Source organism: Chrysemys picta, chromosome 9 (assembly GCF_011386835.1).
Source record: "Chrysemys picta bellii isolate R12L10 chromosome 9, ASM1138683v2, whole genome shotgun sequence".
Taxonomy (NCBI): domain Eukaryota; kingdom Metazoa; phylum Chordata; order Testudines; family Emydidae; genus Chrysemys; species Chrysemys picta.
This window is the reverse complement of record NC_088799.1, coordinates 36,165,557-36,184,878: the sequence shown is the minus strand read 5'-3', so window position 1 is coordinate 36,184,878 and position 19,322 is coordinate 36,165,557. Positions and strand designations below refer to the sequence as shown.

The 19,322-nt window shown below is 41.9% G+C and overlaps 1 protein-coding gene across 3 annotated transcripts in view; it reads left to right on the top strand.

Moving 5' to 3' along the window:
• Positions 1 to 19,322, top strand: part of NYAP2 (neuronal tyrosine-phosphorylated phosphoinositide-3-kinase adaptor 2) — a 174,561-nt gene that overhangs the window by 80,173 nt on the left and 75,066 nt on the right. For all 3 annotated transcript variants that reach the window (XM_024103220.3, XM_008165880.4, XM_024103221.3), the window contains one exon: positions 130 to 428. In XM_024103220.3, the coding sequence (XP_023958988.1) occupies positions 130 to 428 (299 nt within the window). The remainder of the gene's footprint in view (positions 1 to 129; positions 429 to 19,322) is intronic.

Genomic DNA, 19,322 nt, shown 5'->3' with positions numbered 1-19,322 from the left:
ACTTTTTTATATAAAAGCTTTTATGATGATGTTGATTATTAAATATTAATGTCCAGAGGCCGCATTTTTAGGTGCTGTTCAAACGCAGGTAGATCCCTTACCTGTATGTGTATGTCTTTTCTCTTACAGCATAGGTGGAGAAGTCGCGAGAGGAAATGAAGGAAGCTATGTGGGCAAACATTTCCGCATGGGATTTATGACAATGCCTGCTCCTCAGGACAGACTGCCGCATCCTTGCTCTAGTGGCTTTACCGTGAGATCCCAGTCTCTTCATTCGGTTGGGGGTACCGATGATGAAAGCAGTAGCTGCTCTCGTAAACAACCTCCACCAAAACCTAAACGAGATCCCAACACCAAACTGAGCACCTCATCTGAAACGGTCAACTCTGGAACAAGTAAGAGTGGGAAACTACCGGACAAGACTGAAGGTAAACAATACAATTATTTGAAACATGGTGTTAGAGAGACCCAATGTTAAGGTCAACCTATTCATAATGTTTTCCTGAAACACTGCAAACATGTTACCTGTAGTTTATGTAACCATGCCAGTACTGTTTTCCTAGACAAAGATACATTACAAGAGTACTTACAAAAGTAAAGTCTCTCTCTCAGAACTATAGCAGTAAAATATTGCCCAAAGGTAAAAATAGTTGCAGAGGTGGTGTATATTGCCCAGAGGCAATATTGGCTTTTGTAAGGAATGCTAAAACAACCATTATTAGATGAATCAACCTAGAAGGATTCTTGCCTTTCTCCTGATCTTCCCAGTTTAGGGCAAAACTTGTGCCCTCTCTTTCCACCCCAACCCCTCAGCAGAAACAGTGAAAAGGAGGCAGGGTACGAGGTCCTTCCTTCTCCACCACAAACTGTTTAGGAGGGGACAACTTATTAGGATCTTTCCTTCCTCCCCTCCATGCTAGAATTGTCTTTAGTGGAGCAGGAGGACTAGCTTTGTTCCCTACTGAGAGACATCAAGCTAGTTCTGCTTCCTAGTGTGAGATGTAAAAGGGAGTCCTTAGGGTCAGAATGACTCCGATTATTTTTGGTCAGTGCTGGTCTACTCTCTCTCCTCACATTACATATCAGTTATGACACTTGATGTGGTGTATTGCTCTCCATGTGTGTGTCCATGGGTGCTGGGTTGTGGTCAGAAATACTTGTTGGCTTTGTTCGTGCTATAACCCTTTTTTAACCAATCAGAATTTTTAAAAGGCAATAAAAAAATCTCAAAACTCCTACCTCAACTGGCTATTTATAGACAGAGATTGAATTAGATCACAGATTTATATCTCACATATGTTAGTAGGTAAAACAATCTGAAAATGGAATTTATCATGCATATTTCATTGTGTCACTCTGCCCATAGATCCAGATCCAACTTCTAACACTCCAAACCCAAGCTTTAAACTGCTGCCATTTAAAAAACTAAGCTGTTTGCCATAATTTTCCATCATTTCCTCCAGGATTTATCCCCACAATATTACACTGGCCCAAGGCCCAAAAGAGACAATAGTCAGCCTTGTATCACTGACAGGTCTGATATCAAGTGACCTTTCGGCTTTTTGTGTTATTGGATTGGGGAGATTCACCTATGGAACATTATGAAACAAAGCTGTTGTTTTCTATAAACAAATATAGGACTTTTTGCAAAGATGTTTGCACAAAAATGTTACAGGTATACTGTAATGGCAACTCGCGATGATTCCAATCTGGTTTCTATAATCTGGTCCACTGGCTAATTTGGAAGAAAATTAATTTAACTTCCCAGGCAAGAGAGATTTGTCAACATAATCTTTAATATAATGTGTGTTTTCTTTTTATTCTATTCTATAATGATCCATTTTGGAAAAAATGATAGGGCTTCTGTCTTGTGACCCACTTTCTCTTCCTCTTCCTGATGCTGGTGAAGTCAAAATATTGAATCTGTCACATCACAATAATTTCATAGCAATAGATGTTTTAAATATGACTCTGACAGTAGATAGGAGAAACTTGACTGGGAGTTAGCAAGTCCTTCCTTGTTTAAAACATAAGAATAAGCATAAGAATATACATAAGAATAGCGTAAGAAACAGAAATGTAGTGGCTCCTTAAATTGCTTTTGGTATAAGGGTTCTTGTTCCAAATTTGCTATAGTGTGAAAATCTTTTTAACTTGTGCTGACACACATTAGCCCAACTTCATTATACAGCAATGTGATAATGCTCCAGTGTGTGTTTTATCACAGCATATTCAGGTTGCCTGTGATTTAAGGAGCAATTTCTAAGACAGAGAAATGTCCTGTGACCTCTCTTTAATTTGATCGGTATATTTCTATATCTCTGCGTACACTATCAGGCTATATTATTCTTTTTTCTCTCCGCCCCTCCCCTGTCCCTTACTAATTAAAGGGCCTTCATCAGCTGACATTTGTTCCACATGTTTGGATTTATAAAACCGAGTTTTTACAGAATCTAAGGCTGTCTTTCCATGGAGATTTAAACTTCCAATAGAAACAGTTGTTTTGCAACCCATATCATAGCATTGCCCTAGTGCTTGGCAAACTGAAAGAGATATTTTAGAAAGTAAGCTCCTTCAGTGTGGGGACATTATCTTGCTCTTTGTCTTGTATGGCACATAACAAATATAAAGAGGAGTGGAACTGACTGATGTATTTTCACTGTCCAGGCTTAAAGAAATACAGAAAGGAACAGAACAGAATAAAGAGTGACCGTGTAAGCTCTTAGGGACAGGACCCCTCTCTTTTTTTCTGTGTTTGTCTATGGCTGGGGGTCCTTGGCACTGTTGCAATATAAATAATTAAATAATAAAAACCAGTAAAAAGCTAATTTGATTTTAAAAGTTGATTTTGTTTTAATCCTTTGAAGTGTTGTTAGTAAAAAGGGTGAGGAATGCACAAGAGACTTTTTTTTTTTTCATCTCAGAAGATGTGATTTTCAAAAATGCTGAGCTTTGGTCTAACTCTGTCCCTGCTGAAGTCAAGGGGCGTTTTACCATTGACTTTAATGGATGCAGAGTCAGGTCACTCTTGAAAATCCTCACTTATGGTGTCCATTTAAGAGAGAGATCGAGAGAGAGAGAGGGTGTGTGTGTGTGTTACCTGAATGTGAGGCATCTACCCTGCTGCTCTGTAATTCTGTCTGAGCATTTCTTCTGCTCAGTAACCTCTACAAGTAGTCTACTTGTGGAGGATATTTAGCTTTGGAGAAAGGCAATTACTAATACTGTAATCGGAGTTGTTCAAAAGGCAGTGCCTCTCAGAAATTCCCAGTTACCTCCCCACCCAAGCTGCTAACCACCCGCTGTGAGCTTGAACTGTTGCCACATGAGCTAAACAGGAGTTGGACTGAAATGGATTTAGAGCTTTCAGTAGCTTTATGCAGTTCTCAATTCCTTTTGTTTCCTACATTGTCTAATAATTTATTTAAAGAATGATGTTTCCTGGCTTATAACCAGCCTTTTCCACCCTAGCTGTGTGCCTGTTAATGGAAGAAATATGTTAGAAGATCCTTATTATGCAATACATTTTTTTCCCATTCCTTGGCTGTTGCTTCATATTTCAAGGGCAGTGTTCTTCCCTGACTACTCCTTGTGTAACCCTATAGAGTCTTATTGCATGGATATGAATCAGGGCAGCATTTGGCCCTCAATAAGTATTCACTCCATATACGTAAATAGCTTTTTCTGATATTATTTTGCCAGGATCCTCACCCTGCTACTAAGCTGAACTACCCTTAAACTACTTATAGCTAAATTACAGCTCTTCCCAAGCAACAGCTGTGCTGTGGGGTTGTGAAGGTGTAGCACCTAAGTGGGAGTGACCGGAGACAAAGGAGGAGATGTTCCAGATGGCAGTTAGATGCCCAACTCCTGCTGAAAATTAATGGGAGTTGATTCCCTAACTAACATCTGTGCCATTGAAAATCTTCCCCAATACACCTAAATAGAGCAGAGGTAGACACAGTGCCTTCAGTGGTGCTAGAAAAATGCAGTCATCGCTTTAAAAAACAAAAACAAAATGCAGCATGCATTTCCCCCTGGCTCCAGCCTTAAGGCCAAAAAGCCACATTACCCTTTCATTTAGGGATTGCAATCAGCAGGATCAGGTCCTCCCTGATTTTGCTGGTGGGGACAAGGAACAGCTCCCTGTAACTATGAGTGTACTTGCCCATGCAGAAGCCAGCCACAGTTTGGCCCTTAAGCTGCAACAGTTGCTTGTTTCCAGTCGCCTGGATTCTAACAGGAACTAAGAGCAAAGAGCCCAGTCTAGCCACTCTGTTAGCTGTAAGATATGCAGTCACTGATGGTTGTCTCCTTTGCTTATTTTCAGCTGAGGTTGCCATTGCAGGTTTGGATCTGCAGTTTCAATAACCACCTTTCTGCTGCAACCCCCCTTTCCGCTGGCAGACTCCCACAGCTGAATTATTTTTCTCTGCGTTCCACGCCACCTTCTATCTGCTCTGGTGTATTTTCTGGTCCCTCTGATCAGAAAAAAGTGGAACAAAAGCAGAGGTTCCAATGCAGCTGTAATAGCTTTCTACCAAGAACAATGAGCACAATGTGATTTTTCTGAGGAATTTGTAAACAAGTTTCGAATCCATACAGCAGTATCTTCTACCACTCTAGGCACATATGCATACTCATTGATGTTAATGGAAGTTACAAGCACTGAATGGAGAATAGACCATGCAGTATTAAAAGACAGGACAATCTAGTTACCAGCTTGGGAATTATTCTGTGCTGGGGAACTGATTGTTAGTACTGTAGCTATGACATATGAGCCTGCACTAGGATTTGTGTGCTTAATGGCTTTTTTTAATTTTATGAAGTCACTTTATACATTTCACATTTCTATTTTGTGTGTGGACATTGATCATTTACTTGGGGTTACATTCCACATGCAAAAAGAGCACAAGATGAGAAATACAGCCTGCCTGCAATATCTATAAATGTATTTATTACACTTAAGTTACATTATGTTTAACCTAGTGTAGTGCCTGACATGCTGCAACTGTGTTTGGCACTTCATGCTTTTCAGTTTATAAGCGCTGTAAATACAGCAAACAGTGCTATGTTAGTGTAACATGCACACTATGGACAGCTAAATAGAACACCTCCTCTTCACAAGGTCACAGTGGGCCAGAATGGGACTTTAAAAAATGCAGAGGCAAAACCAAAAATAATTTGGTGTTTGTTTTACTGATTCTTCTTCTTGTTATGTCCTCAAATTGCTTCCGACTATGTCTGTGCACATGTGATTGCCCGATGGTTGCACTCTGCCAGGTCACTGGAAGAGCATTCATGCTCAAGCATCTCTTATTGCAGGAGATGCTTCAAGTTTCTGCTGCAGTCACAGATGCGGGGGCCAGTGATGTAGCCCCACTTGATCAGTGCATCTCTAGACCAGCCAACTCCACTATGGCATTGATTAGGGGCATGTAATCCAGGGCTGATCTGCACCAGGTAGGTGCTCGACCGCTAGGAGCTGGAGCAAAGAGGCTTACAAGGTCGTTCTCCACTTTTGTTTGCCATAACTGAACACTTGTCTGTTTGGGTGACAATGTTAGGGGTTTAACAATGGCAAGACAACTTTGTTGTGACTTCAGTTGACTTGGAGCCAGTGTCATATAGTGGATATCTTAGATCTGCACATTAGCTTTGTGTGCTCAACTCTACTGTAACTTCCTGGAGTACATCCGGAGGAGCAATACCTGCGAGGATGTAGAGGCTGTTGATATGGATAGTCTTACGGCATCCTGTAATATAGCAGCAGGCAGTATTATGTGCAGGGTCTAGCTTCTTTGCGTGAGGGGATCGTGCCCATGCTGCATGGGTGTGTTCACCAAAGGAGTAGCAATGTGCCAGTTGATCGCACAGTGCACAGGTCTGCACCCCACTTTGCTGCGCTTGCTGAGAATATTGTTTTGTATGCTAACTTTGGCTTTCGTTTTCTCAATGTGGGTTCTAAAGGACAGTGTCGGTTCAAGAATAACACCAAGGTATATAGGATTTATGGAATGAGTAAGTTTCGTTCCAAGCCATCTGATGTTGAGTTCACATTTGGCCTCTTGGCTTTTGAGATGGAATGCACTGATGGTTTGCTGCAGGGTACTTATATAAGGTGTTAAGTACATTCACCTATTCGCTACTATGCCACATTCCTTGTGTAGATAAATAAATCATTTTGTGCCAGAGCAGCTTGGCTGGTCATTTGTGTAGATGTTGAATAATGCAGGTGTTGAGACACTACTTTGTGGGAGGCCATTCTTCTGTTGTCACCATTTGCCACAAAAGTTCACAAAGAATTTTCTGTTCTCCATCATTGTCTGTATTAGCTTCATGCAGTGGTGGTTCTTCATTACCGTTCGTACCTTGGCAATTGTAATGGTCACTGCTTTGAACTACAGGCATCTCAGCTGGAATACACAAGTTCAAATTCCAACTCAGTATACATTCTGTGGGGTTACACTGGTTTCAGTGGGCTTGCACAGACTTGTAAGAGTGGCCAAAATGTGGCTGACAGTACATTTGACCTCTTTGTTGTCAACAAAAGAACTGAAGACCACAATTTTGTGTCCACTCCTTGATGCTATGTTATAATTCTTGTCACAGCTTTATTTTTAACACCTTTCGGAGATGATCAAGAATAATATTTTTACAGTAAATATTACTGAACTGGTTAGCATGTAAATTACACTTGAGTAATTCCAGCTTTTCAGATGATTAATAGAAAAATAAAAACAAAACTGCATGCATCTAACACTAGGCTTAAGTGTGCCACTAATGTATGGCTCTATGTTCAGGGTATGTGTGGGAGGAAGGGGAGGGAGACTTGGTGGAGCTCAGAGAGGAATTCTGCTATGTAGAATCCCTCCAGATCTCCAAAGGATACAGGTGGAACACCAGGTGCAGCTGGCACCCCACACCAGTACCAAGCCAGTTCCACTTTGTGTGCTAGTGCAGAGTGGGGAGCAAGACCACTCCCCAGACTTACTCCCCCTCCCCCCCCCCAACACACACATACACACGCACCAAGGGAGTAGGGAGGGAACAGTCCCTGTGCTTCTTTGGCTATGGCTATACTAGGCATGATATCCCTGCTCATGTGCACATACTTGCACTTGCATACTCATTGAGCCAGCATGAGTATAAATAGCCATTTAGCCACAGTAGCACAGGTAGCAGGAGCATAAGCATGGCTGAGCCATGCTGAGTACAAACCCGCCTGAAATGTCTCGGTCTGTATTCTGCTTGGCTCAGCAATGCCTCTGCTGCTACTACCTGTGCTACTCCAACTACAGTGCTATCTATACTTGTGCCAGTGTGAGTATGTGTACACGAGCCGGAGAATCCCACCCCAGCTCACAGTGTAGATGCAGCCTTTGAATGCGGATGAACCTGGCCCATTAGCATTATTTATTTATATATTATTATTTGTTTTCCAATAGCATCTAGAGGCCCGAGCTGAGTCCAGGGCTCCATTATATTAAGCACTGTATAGCAAAAGACACAGTCCCTGCCTTGGAGAGATTATCATCTAAATAGACAGGGCAGACAAAGCAAAAGAGAAAGGAAATAGTCTCTCTGCAAGCTGCCGCTTAACCTATAAAGGAGTGATGGCTAAGGCCCAGAGCCACAAAGGTATTTAGGTTCTAACTTCCACGGAAGTTAGGAACCTTTATGGATCTGGGCTTAAATGACTCACTTGAGTGCCTTAACTGCAAGATAGTCCTTTCTCTCCTGTCCTAAGATGGGCCTTGCAAGAAGAAGAAGGCTTCTAGCATCCTCTTTCCTGCCACACCCATGGAAGGACTTGGCCCACTGTCACTTCCCTGAGAATACAGTAGCTGGGCCTGTATATCAGTCCTGCCTTTTGCTGAATTTAATTCTGCCCCACGTGCAGAAAGCCCACATCTGATTAACTGTCTCCTCCATAGGGACAGTTTTGACTGAATTAGATTTGTGTTTATAACAATGGACGTTATTAAATGTTTGGGTTTTATTACTTAGGGTGAATAAACACTACAACAGCAGCAACAAAACACCCCTCAGTCAGGTAATTATAATCACAGGCCCTAAGAAAACACTGAAACAACAATGAAGTTTACTCTAAAGCTTCCAGTAATGACGATATCCCAAGCCTGAGCACCCCCATGGAACTAGTTTATGTTCTTACATGTGGGCTTTTAAAAAAAAAAACACAGAAGCCCCAAATATTGATCCATTGCTCTGAATTATTTATTAGTTTGTCTTCAAAGCTGAGATGAGTGATCTTGACAGCAATTATAGGATGCTATTTACATTCAAACCCTTACTCCATGCAAGTAATTAGTCCCATTGTAGTTAATGGCCTAGTGGTTAGAGCACTAGAGTAGAACTTAGGAGACCCGGGTTCTATTTCTGGCTTTGCCACTGGTTGATCTTGGTCAAATAATGTCCCCTTTCTATGCCTCATTTTCCCTATCTGTAAAATGGGGATAACGATACTGCCCTCCTTTGTAAAGCAGTTTAACATCTACTAATGAAAAGTGCTACATAAGGAGATAAGTGTTATTGTTATATATTACTCATGTAAATTAGGAGTAATCACCAGATCAAAGCTGTGCAGGATCAGGTGCTAGCTAACGCACTGGTGACAGGCAGTATAGTGACCTCTGGAACTGCAGTGATAAATAGATGAAGAAAGACATTCTGAAAAGAAAAAGAAGGGCACAGTAGTGCAGGAAGTGCTCAGCACCTAATAGGGCAAAGCTTCTTAAGCTGTGGAATCTTGCTTGTCAGAAGAGAAGCTGGATCATTGCTGTAGCTGTCATTGCAAAGCCTTCATATTTGGTATCTGCTAATGCACCATATGAGGGATCCCTGAAGTGGGGGCAAGGCATTATTATGACCTGAAGCACCAGGAGACACATCTTCAGATAATGTAAATTGTCATAGCTCCATTGTCTTCGGCGGATCTGTCCCAGATGTCATATGCAGGGTTGTTCCTATTCAAGGCCATGCCAATGGCTTCAGTGTGAGCAGTTATGTGAAACACACCAACTCTATCTATTTTCCACTTTTTCTCCACATTGTTTCCTTCATGTCTGTTCTAAGTGAATAATGTTTGCATCTGAGGTTTGAATTTTTAATGGGTTTTACATAGATACGGAGAAAAAACATCTAGTTCCTTTCTAAATGAATGTGTGCTGTGCAACCAATTTCAAGAAGGATGTGCCAACAGCAATGATAGTTGAAGGATAAGGGGGAAAATAACAAAGAACTTTGTTTCTGTAATAAGCACTTGGGTCAAATTCTGCTTTCACTTTTATCCAGGCTACCCCATTGACTTCAATCAAATAAACTGAAATCAGTGGGGTTGCCTGGCAGTAATTCAGAGAAGTCAGTTTGCAGTGTTTTGCTTTCTCCTTTGACTGTGATCATCTCAGATTCTGAGCAGTTCATATGAAAGAGGCTCAGACTTTAATAAAAAGCCCTGCTCTCACCATTTTGGTGCAAAGAACAGCTTTAAATGACAATACTGTGGTCCTGAGTAGGGTTACCAGATAGCAACTGTGAAAAAACAGGACAGGGGGTGGGGAGTAATGAGCATCTATATAAGAAAAAGTCCCCAAAAATGGGACTGTCCCTTTAAAAACGGGACATCTGGTCACCCTAGTCCTGAGTCTCATGTACATTAGAGTGCCTGAATACCATTCGGCAATACACAGGGTCCTTAGAATGAGTGTGAATATAATTTATGCCCCCTTTATGGTGTCACTACAGTGCCAGAGCAGAGATTGGGGAATATATTTCACTTCAGAAACACCAAAACATTCTTGCCGTTGGAAAGTTTTGGTGTTTCTGAAATGAAATATTGAAGAATTTCAGTTCTGTGGAAACATTTGAGTTTTTGGCTTTTAGACACAGTTCAGGACAAAAACTTACGAAGGCTCAAATTTTTTTGTGGAACCTCTCCCCAGCATGCTTTTAAACCAGGCATTTTGTTTGCTATGAATTCAAACTGAAAGGAAAATACTACATGATATGCAGTTATGCATTCCTGTAAGGGGGAACAGAGGGAGACCTTTCACTTCTATGTCCTGAGCCTCTGTTTCCTTTATCTGAGGGCTGCATTTTACTGTAAGGTTGGGGATGCAGTAACCACTGTGGAGCAGCCACAGGGACGGGAAAGGAGGAGGAACCTTGTACCCAAATGAAAGTCACTTTCAACACATTCTTTTCAGTTGCAGTCTACTTTCTTCTCCCTTCCTCCACCTGTTGTGGAGATAAAGATAGAGAACTTTCCCGTAGTGGGGCTCTGTCCCTCTTCCAGTTGAGCACTGTCTAAAAGTGTACTAGAGGGGTTTTCAAATGGGGGGTTCGGGACCCTTCAGGGGGCCCCAAGGATATTACATGAGGAGTCGCTAGCTGTCAGCCTCTACCCCAAAACCTGCTTTGCCTCCAGCATTTATAATGATGTTAAATATATAAAAATGTGTTTTTAATTTATAAGAGGGGGTCACACTCAGAGGCTTGCTATGTGAAAGGGGTCACCAGTACAAAAGTTTGAGAACCCCTGGTGTACCACCAGCTAAAGAACCCCGATTTACACTAATGTATCATCAGTGAGGTCCAAATCAGGTCCTTGCTATCTATAGTAGTTGGGTTGAACCTTAGTAGTAGTTGAACCTTAAAGTGAAGGAAAGCAATTACTTACAGAATGGTGAGTGCCAGCATCAGAGATAATTAAGTTTAACTGAGAAAAACTCACACTTGGCCACTCTTAATTCATGGCGATGATTTATTCTGTCATGGGAAGAAGGAGGAAGGTGGAGCCACCACTATGGAGATGGAACTGAAATGTGAAATTGCTTTGAGGCTCTTTTCTTAAAACTGATTACACTGAGCATTTGAGAACTGCTCAGCCTCTGACCGCAGAGATGTTATATCTGCAGGCTGCATATCCCTGTGAAGTGCAGCTGAACTGTTCTAACAATGCTTTGTTCACTTCAACTACCATTATAATCACCCCAGAAAATGCTCAATGACAACCTGCAGAATCTGTTGCTGTGGGGTTATCCTGTGTCCTTTTGACGGAGACGGGAGAGCTCCTTTAAATGAACTCTTGGTCAGTAGGTATAATTCTCCTTCCTGATGCTTCTGCTGTTGCAACTCAGCTGGCCCTTTTGATTGGCATTGTGCTCCTCTCATTGTGATCCTGCCTTTCTGAAGTCTAAGTGTCAACACAGAAGCCTGCCAGAGGTGTCATTCATCCTCAGCAATGTGTTTTTTTTTAACAAAGGCCTCAAGAGAAAGGATTGTACAAAGGGCACAGAACTTCTGTCTGGGGGTTACTGGAAGCTGCTTGTTCTTTGACACCAGTTGAAAGCATTTAGGAAGTGCAGAAACATTTCTAAGGACTGCCATACCCATGCAATAGCCAGAAGTGATTTATTGCAATTTTCAATCCATAATCTGCCAATCTGGCATCCTCCTTTGATGGGCTGAAATTATTTTGGAAGCTTGCAAGCACATCATGAACAGTATAAACAAATGGTAGATTTGACATCAGCCATGGCATCAGCAGATGGAAGACGAGTGGATATAAACAAGTGGTAGAGTCCCCATCTGGTGGATGAATTCTCCATGGCTGTGTCCCCTTGCACATGATCACCATTGAGTCGTTGGCCAACTACCAGGTGAGCTGAAAGGGAGCATTTTCCTGGCCAAGTCAAATAATTGAATTAAATTTACTGTCCTTCAGATGGAATGTACTCTTTGTATATCCTGTATTTTTCTCTCACTCCAGTAGCTGCACGCAAGAGTGGCCTGTCATCTTTGCCCACTGCTGAGGCTGTCCACTGGTTGTTCTATATGAGAGTCCAGTAAGACCCAGTGTGGTAGTTTCTCTTCATTGCAAAATCCTCTTTGCAATGGCTAGACTCAGTGGGCCAAATTGAGTCCTTGTGTAAATGGGCAGTCAGAAGAGTTGCATGTGTACATTGTGTGCATTACTGTGTCCGAGACCAAGGTTCAAAAACAGTCTGCCATTTTCAAAAGTGTCTAAGTGACCTAGTTCACTCAGTCTCAGTGTGACTTTCAATGGGATCAAGGTGCCTAAGTCATTTAGATGCTTTTGAAAATGCTCAGCCAAGTGACAAGGGATCCTTTCTCTTGTTGAGCCAGTAGACGTTCTGCTAAGCTTGCCAAGCTTGCCTTAGCAAACTGCAAAGCCTATAGGAAGCTGCAGACAATATGGCAAATGGAAGTACTACGGCACAGAACACACATTTTTGTAAGGCATTCAGCAAATATGATGAACTTGAGATAGATAGATAGATAGATAGATTAGATAGCATGGGGAGGACATTTGTCCTAGAGCTGGGCTATCATGACAATAGCACAGCTCAGTTGCTGTGGGGGGAAAAGGCTGTTTTTAGTTAGCCTCTTGCAAATTCTTAATTCTCAATATGAATTGCAGTCAGTTTGCTGGTAACTATGAGAATATAGTGATATCAGTTAATTTATAGTAGAATAGCAAATGACCTTAGTTTCATCTCCCTGGTGACAGTGAAAATACATGCTGATTTCAAATTTAACTGCTTTACTCTTTTGTTACTCTGTAGATGCTTTTCCATACTCTCATAGTGGATGTGATGAGAGGGCATTTTTTCATTCAGCGCTCCAACCAGTTAAGCTACTGTACATGAGCCTTAGGCAGACACTGCTAAAATACAATAGCAGACTAGTTAGTAAAACCAACAACAAACAAGCACATATGTTTTGTAAATTCATTTCTTTCTGAGCATGGTTCAGTAGTTTCATTTGTACATGCTTCATGTAATTCATCTAGTAATACTTGTTATTGATCAGTTCATATACAGGTTATATAAGCTATAGCTAGAGGTTCTCCAGATTATAGTACAGTTGCAGTATTTTCATACCCGATCACTTTAGTCCTAGTCAGGTTAATGCATATTCTGTAGAATGATGTAGTTTATGGATGTACCATCTTCTGAAGTCACTGGAGTGGACTCTGCTCTTGATTACACTGGCATAAATCAGGAATAATTCCACTCATTACACTGGAATTGTTCAAGCAATATTCAAAGAGGTTTTTTCCCTAAATCATTACCCAGCAATGTCTGCCCATAGAGGGACTCTTAAACATCCACTTCTTTATTTTCCAGCAGTTGAGCCTGGTCCATCATTTCCTTTCTGGAAAAGGAGGCCACTTCAAACTGACAATTGTTTTTAACCAAAAGGAGTTTTTTCCCCACTTTTGATGGCATTACGTTGCCTGAAAACAAGAGCCCCCCACACCATGAAATAGTACAGAAAGGCTTGATGGCAGAAATGTTCCATTTGTTCACCAAATATTGACTTTTTATTTGTCATTTGCTTGCTCACTGTCATCTCAGTTTTCTGGACAATTAAGGTTGATCAGTTATTCAGTCTTGAAGGGATCTAGGATATGCAATTCAAATTCTGAGAAACAAGGTCTGTAGTTGAGAGGGGAATCAGTTATTTTATAATATTCTGGGAGTCTTTTGTAGATTCTTCATTGTGAGAAAGGTTAATTAATGCAGCTCAGTATGCCAGAGAAATGCACAGAGAAGCAGAGGTCTAGTATGGTTGAAAGGAGAAGACAGCCTGAAAGTCTGATACTCCTAGGCCTTGAGTATAGGAGGAGTGTCCCCTCCAGCACAGAAAGCTCTAAGGCCCAACCTGGCAGTAGCATATCTTCAGGCCATGGTGTTTATCTATTCTTTAATATGTTGATGGAGCATTGAAGGAATTGTTGGATTAAATGCAGACTCAAATTTACTATCAAGGGTCAAATTTTGCTCTCTTTTATACTGCTGTTAATTCTGGATTATCATCTCCTTTTGAGTCAATTGGTTTACACTAGTGTAAATGAGTGTATTTGGCTTTAAAGAGGTGAAAGGAATTATGACCAAAATCTGGGATGTAAATATTCTTGAAGAAGCTTCCTTAAATGTAGCCTGAAAGCACCTGAGGCCGCTGAGGGTGTCTCTCCAGTGTGCCAGCCTGGCAGTAAGCCTCCAAGCCAAGATCAACAGATTTGGGCTTATGGGGCTCACATTACCATGCTAAGAATAGCTGTGGACAATGCTTTGAAGTTGCAGCTCAGGTCGGGGCTTGGGCTCTGAAACCCATCACCATGCTTCAGAGCTCTAGCTCCTGGCCGAGCCACAACATCTACACAGCTATTTTAAGTGCTACAGCACGAACCTGAATCTGTTGACCCAGGCTTGGGAGCTTGCTGCCACAAGCTGTGTAAACGTACCTTAATTGACATCAGAGTGGTATTTCATGAAGCGGTCTTTCAGTCCCCTGACTTGACTGTTTGAGTCATTCTTTAACCGCCCACACATGGTCTAGTAAGGGAGGGACATAGATTATTTGGTGGTGGGGTGGGGGTGGGAATATATATGTAGCAACATTAAATTTCTGTCAAAGCTGACTACTGCTAGAAGGACCTTTACACTGAGTGCTCTTTAATCTGTTGTCCTTTCCTCTCTGGACTTTTTCTTATTAACTTGTTTTTAGAAAACTGAAAGCTGGTCTGTGTAAAGAAAACCTCATGGATAATAATACTCTGAGAGCCAGCTTTGGTTGGTGACAAAGATATGCTCCCTAGTGTTAAAACCAAACCAGAGACGATGTTTAGATGGTCAGGTCATCTGCCGAGAGACAGCTTTATATGTTTTATTGATGTTAACAGATCAAGAACATTTGCTATAGCAAGTTCCTCAGAGAGAAAAAGACAGATGTTCAACATAACGAGAGTTCAATACATGTTGTCCGAGGCTCTTTATGTTTTACTATTTGTATTACAGTAATAAATTTTGGGCCCATTGTGCTAGGCATGGTATAAACACAAAATAAGGAACAGTCCCTGCTCCAAAGAGCTTGCAGTATAAATAGACAAAGAGTGGTAAGGGAAACAGAGGCATGGAGAAATGAAATGACTTGCCCAACGTCATACAGCAGGTCAGTGACAGAGCTGGAAATTTAAACCAGGTCTCCTGAGCACCGGTCCAGTGCACTATCCATTGGAGCATGCTGCGTTCTCAATTCTACTTGCCAAATTCATCTACAGTACAAATGAAATTAGAGACACATAGATCCTGATCCAGCAATGCACTTAACGTCACATGTAACTTTAACCAGGAGTCATCCCTTTGAAGTCAATAGGGCTACTCAAATGCTTAAACTTACATATGTGTATAATTGATTTGCTGCTTTGGGGCCATATTTCCTTTGATTAAATGGTGTATATAGCAGAAGAAAGTAATCTGTGATCTACAGTTTGATATCCAGTAATTTCAGGGTTTTAATGAAAGGAATACTATAGCCTTTTGTTCTATGGGCCCTTTCTAAGGGACCTTAGACATAATATAAATATAGCCTGAGCAATTCCTATTGCTAAGTAAATATAATCTTTTAAGAAGAAAATTTTTAAATTTGTAGTTTAAGCAGCTGGAAATCTTTTGTTTAGAAAGAAATTCAGCTTTAAAATTACATTTGATGTGGCACCTTTTAAACATTGAAAGGTAGGAGTTTAATTGTTTCATGTACTCAATTTTCTTCGTGCAGTGGGCTGAACTGCACAGTACATTGACTATGTGTGGGTCTCAAAATCTGGTAAACAGCGAAGGCACAATAGAAAATGACAAACTCATTTTATTTTAAAAATTGTCCTTTTTTCCATACACTGAGCAAATAATGAAAAGAAATGCCACAACATGATTTCATAGTTCAGTCTCTGCTTAAAGAGGAAAAAGACTTCTAAAGGATAGGATGACAAGAAGCAGGCTGAATTTCCAAAATTAACTGTGAAAGGCAGATCATTTAGGCATGTCTGAAAGCTATGCATAACCTTTGTGCTACAAATATCTCATTTCAAAAATGTCAGACTCTGCTTATTCAGGAGGGCTGCCAGTAGGCTATTTTAAGCTCCTTGTTTCTGAAGCACAACTGCCTCTATATCTTGGTTTATTAGCCATATTTCTTCATTCAGTCATTAGAGGTATTAATAATGGTGATAGAATTCTATTCAATATGGAGATTTGATATCAATGTAGTTTTACATTCACTAAAGTTCTAGCTTATTTCTAATGTTTAGCAGCTGATCACAGTGGCTCCTATCCTCAGCTGTGGCTGGTTTGGGCTGATTCAACAGTACAAAGCAGCACTAAAGCTAGGTGATCCAGCTCTTGTAGGATCCTCTGAGCAATTGGGACTCCACAGATGATGTAGCAGAACCACCATAGCAACTAGTAAACCATCCCTCACCCAGCCAAGTTCAGAGTTCCTACTAGGCTTTCAAAGGCTGCCTACCAGCACTGTATCCATTTTTATCTATATGGACCACCTAAGGTACAATTCCTTCTCAAGCTTCCCCTGGGATGGCAGTGCAGATCTGCACTAACCCAATACACAGCTAATTCTTACAGGCACAACCTAGGCGTGAGCATGGTAACCATATATATTCATCTCTCCCTCTAAAGATAACACTGACAAATTAATCATTATGGTGAAACGAGGCACAATTTCACATTGCTCGCTAAGGTAATGTGCACCTTGCACAGAGGGATGGAATCCTTAGGCCCAGCCTGCTCTTGCTGGGGTTGGAACTGCTCCATGTCAGACCACAGGGTCTGAGCAGGAAAACCAGTTGTGCGGTACAAATCCACTCATGTGACTTTGTGGGCCAATGGACAGGGCCAGTGCAAGAAAGTTTCGTGCCCTAGGCGAAACTTCCACCTTGCTCCTCCCACCCCAGCCCTGCGGCAGCTCCCCGCCCCCACCATCCGCCCTGAGGCGCCCCCCCCTGTGCGGCAGCTCCCCACCCCAGCTCACCTCTGCTCCGCCTCCTCCCCGAGCACACCACCCCCGCTCTAATTCTCCTCCCCTCCCAGGCTTGCGGCGCCAAACAGCTGATTGGCGCCACAAGCCTGGGAGGCGGGAGAAGTGGAGCGGCTGCTGCACTGGGAGAGGGAGTCTGAGCTGCACATGTCAGCGCGCCGCCGGCAGCCCAGACCAGGAATGCTGTAAAAAAAAACTGGGGGCACTGCTTTTTGGTGCCCTCAAATCTTGGCGCCCTAGGAAACTGCCTAGTTTGCCTTAATGGTAGCACCGGCCCTGCCAATGGATCTATGCAATTCACACTCTCACTGACCATGCCCTCTGTCATGCAAGCCCCTGTGGAGATTGGACCCATGGCAGGCAGAAGACTGCAAAAAAATCCCCATGGCTGATATCAAAGACAGTTGGATCATGCTGATTCTGCTGCATTTGGGGCTTTCCGATGCTGGGATCAGGGGAGGATTTGGTAGCAATGTGCCAAAGTTGTATTTTCTTTTCAACTAGCCATGCAAATGCTAGTGTGATGCTTGTGAAAGAGTATTACAAACCAGTCACAGTACACAGTCCAGACACTTAATACTCAATCTTCCATCTCAAAATTGTTTCTCGTAATCCTGTTATAACCAGGAACAGTAGCTTCAAATAGTCTAAAATTGTTCTATTTTTGCAGCGTTTCTCAAGTATTTTTAACTGTAAGCAATACAGTCGGTCAGAAAAAAGTCCTAGAATCATTCTCTGATGGAAAATGCAATTACATTAAAATCATGTCAATGTTGCCAAAATTTTATTTCAGAGAACAAAAGGGGGCAAAGTTCCAACCATGTTGAAATGCTCCATTTTAACATTTTTCAGAAGTTAAAAACTTTGTTTTTTTTCCTTTCAAGATGACTTCATCTTGATTTTTTTAAATTTTGTAATAATATAAAAAAGTCAAAATCAAAATGAAATGTTTTGATTTTTGTCAAAACAAAATATTTTTATTGGCCTGAAAGAATTTTTCCCCTGAATGTTCTTTCACAGAGAATTTCCAAAGCTTGGTGGTTTGTTTCTAATTGGAATGAAAACAAATTTTGAAATCTCAGAATCCTTCATGACACAGAATTTCTGTTCTCCACAAAGTCCTAGTAAATATTTTTTTCTAAACCTTAATATATCAAAATTGCATTTTAGTACATCCAATACAAATCATCCATCCAGGAACAAGGCGTGCAGACCATGCTTACAAGTTGGTGTGACAGTATCCTGGAAAGCAGGGACTCTGAAAAAGAGCTAGGGGTCACAGTGGACAAGCAACTTAACATGAGCTCCCAGTGTGGTGCTATGGTAAAAAGGACTCATGAAATCCTTGGAAGTTTAAACAGGGAAGTAGTGAGTGGGAGTAGGGAAGTGATTTTTACTATAGGGCAGTGGTGAGACCAGTACTAGAATACTGCATCTATTTCTGGTGTCCACATTTTAAAAAATGATGATGAAAAAATTGGAGTGGGTGCAGAAAAGAGCCACAAAAATAATTCAAGGGCTGGAGAGGGCAAAACGTAAAGATCGCAATCTGTTTAGCTTATCAAAAATAAGTGTATAAATAAATAATTAGTGTATAAATATCTTCATGGGGAGAATCCTGGGTACTAAAGGGCTTTGTAATTTACTGGAAGCTAGTATAGACAGGCATAACAAGAACCAATGGCTGAAAGCTGAAGCCAGACAAATTCAAATTGGAAATAAGGCACAGATTTTTAACACTGAGGGTGATTAGCCATTATAACAAACTGCCGCCAAGGGAAGAGGTGGAGTCTCCATCTTTTGATGTCTTCAGATCAAGACTGGATGCTTTTCTGAAAGATATATTTTAGCCAAAAACAAGTTATTGGGCTCAATCCAGTGGTAACTAGGCAAAATGTAAGGGCCTGTGATATATAGGATGTCACACTAGAAGGTCTTTAAATTCTAGGTATCTATGAAAAAATCAGAGGAACACAGGATGAGACTGTCATGGAATCATGTGGTCTGGTCTATGCCCCAGCCTGTCACCAGTCTCCTGGGAGTGACCCCTCTAGTGTGCCAGGCCCCAAGGACCCACACACAGGGCTGGCGCAACCCATTAGGCGACCTCGGCGGTCGCCTAGGGCACTAACATTTGGGGGGCGGCGACCGCAGTGGCTGGATCTTCGGCCGCCTCTGTCGGGGGTGGCATTTCGGGGGCGGCATTTCGGGGGTGGGACCTTCCGCCACCTAGGGCGACAAAAAAGCTGGCGGCACTCCTGCCCACACAGTTCCACAGGGCAGGCCTGTGGCCTCCAAGACTGGGCAGTCGGCACCAGCAATCCCTCTCTTAAGCCACATAGTCCATCTTGGTCAAACAGTGCCCTGATAGGCCAGCCAAGCTGTGAGGGACTCCATCTCTGGCTAACTCTCTCTTTGTCTCCTCCAGCTCCTGAGTCCCTCCA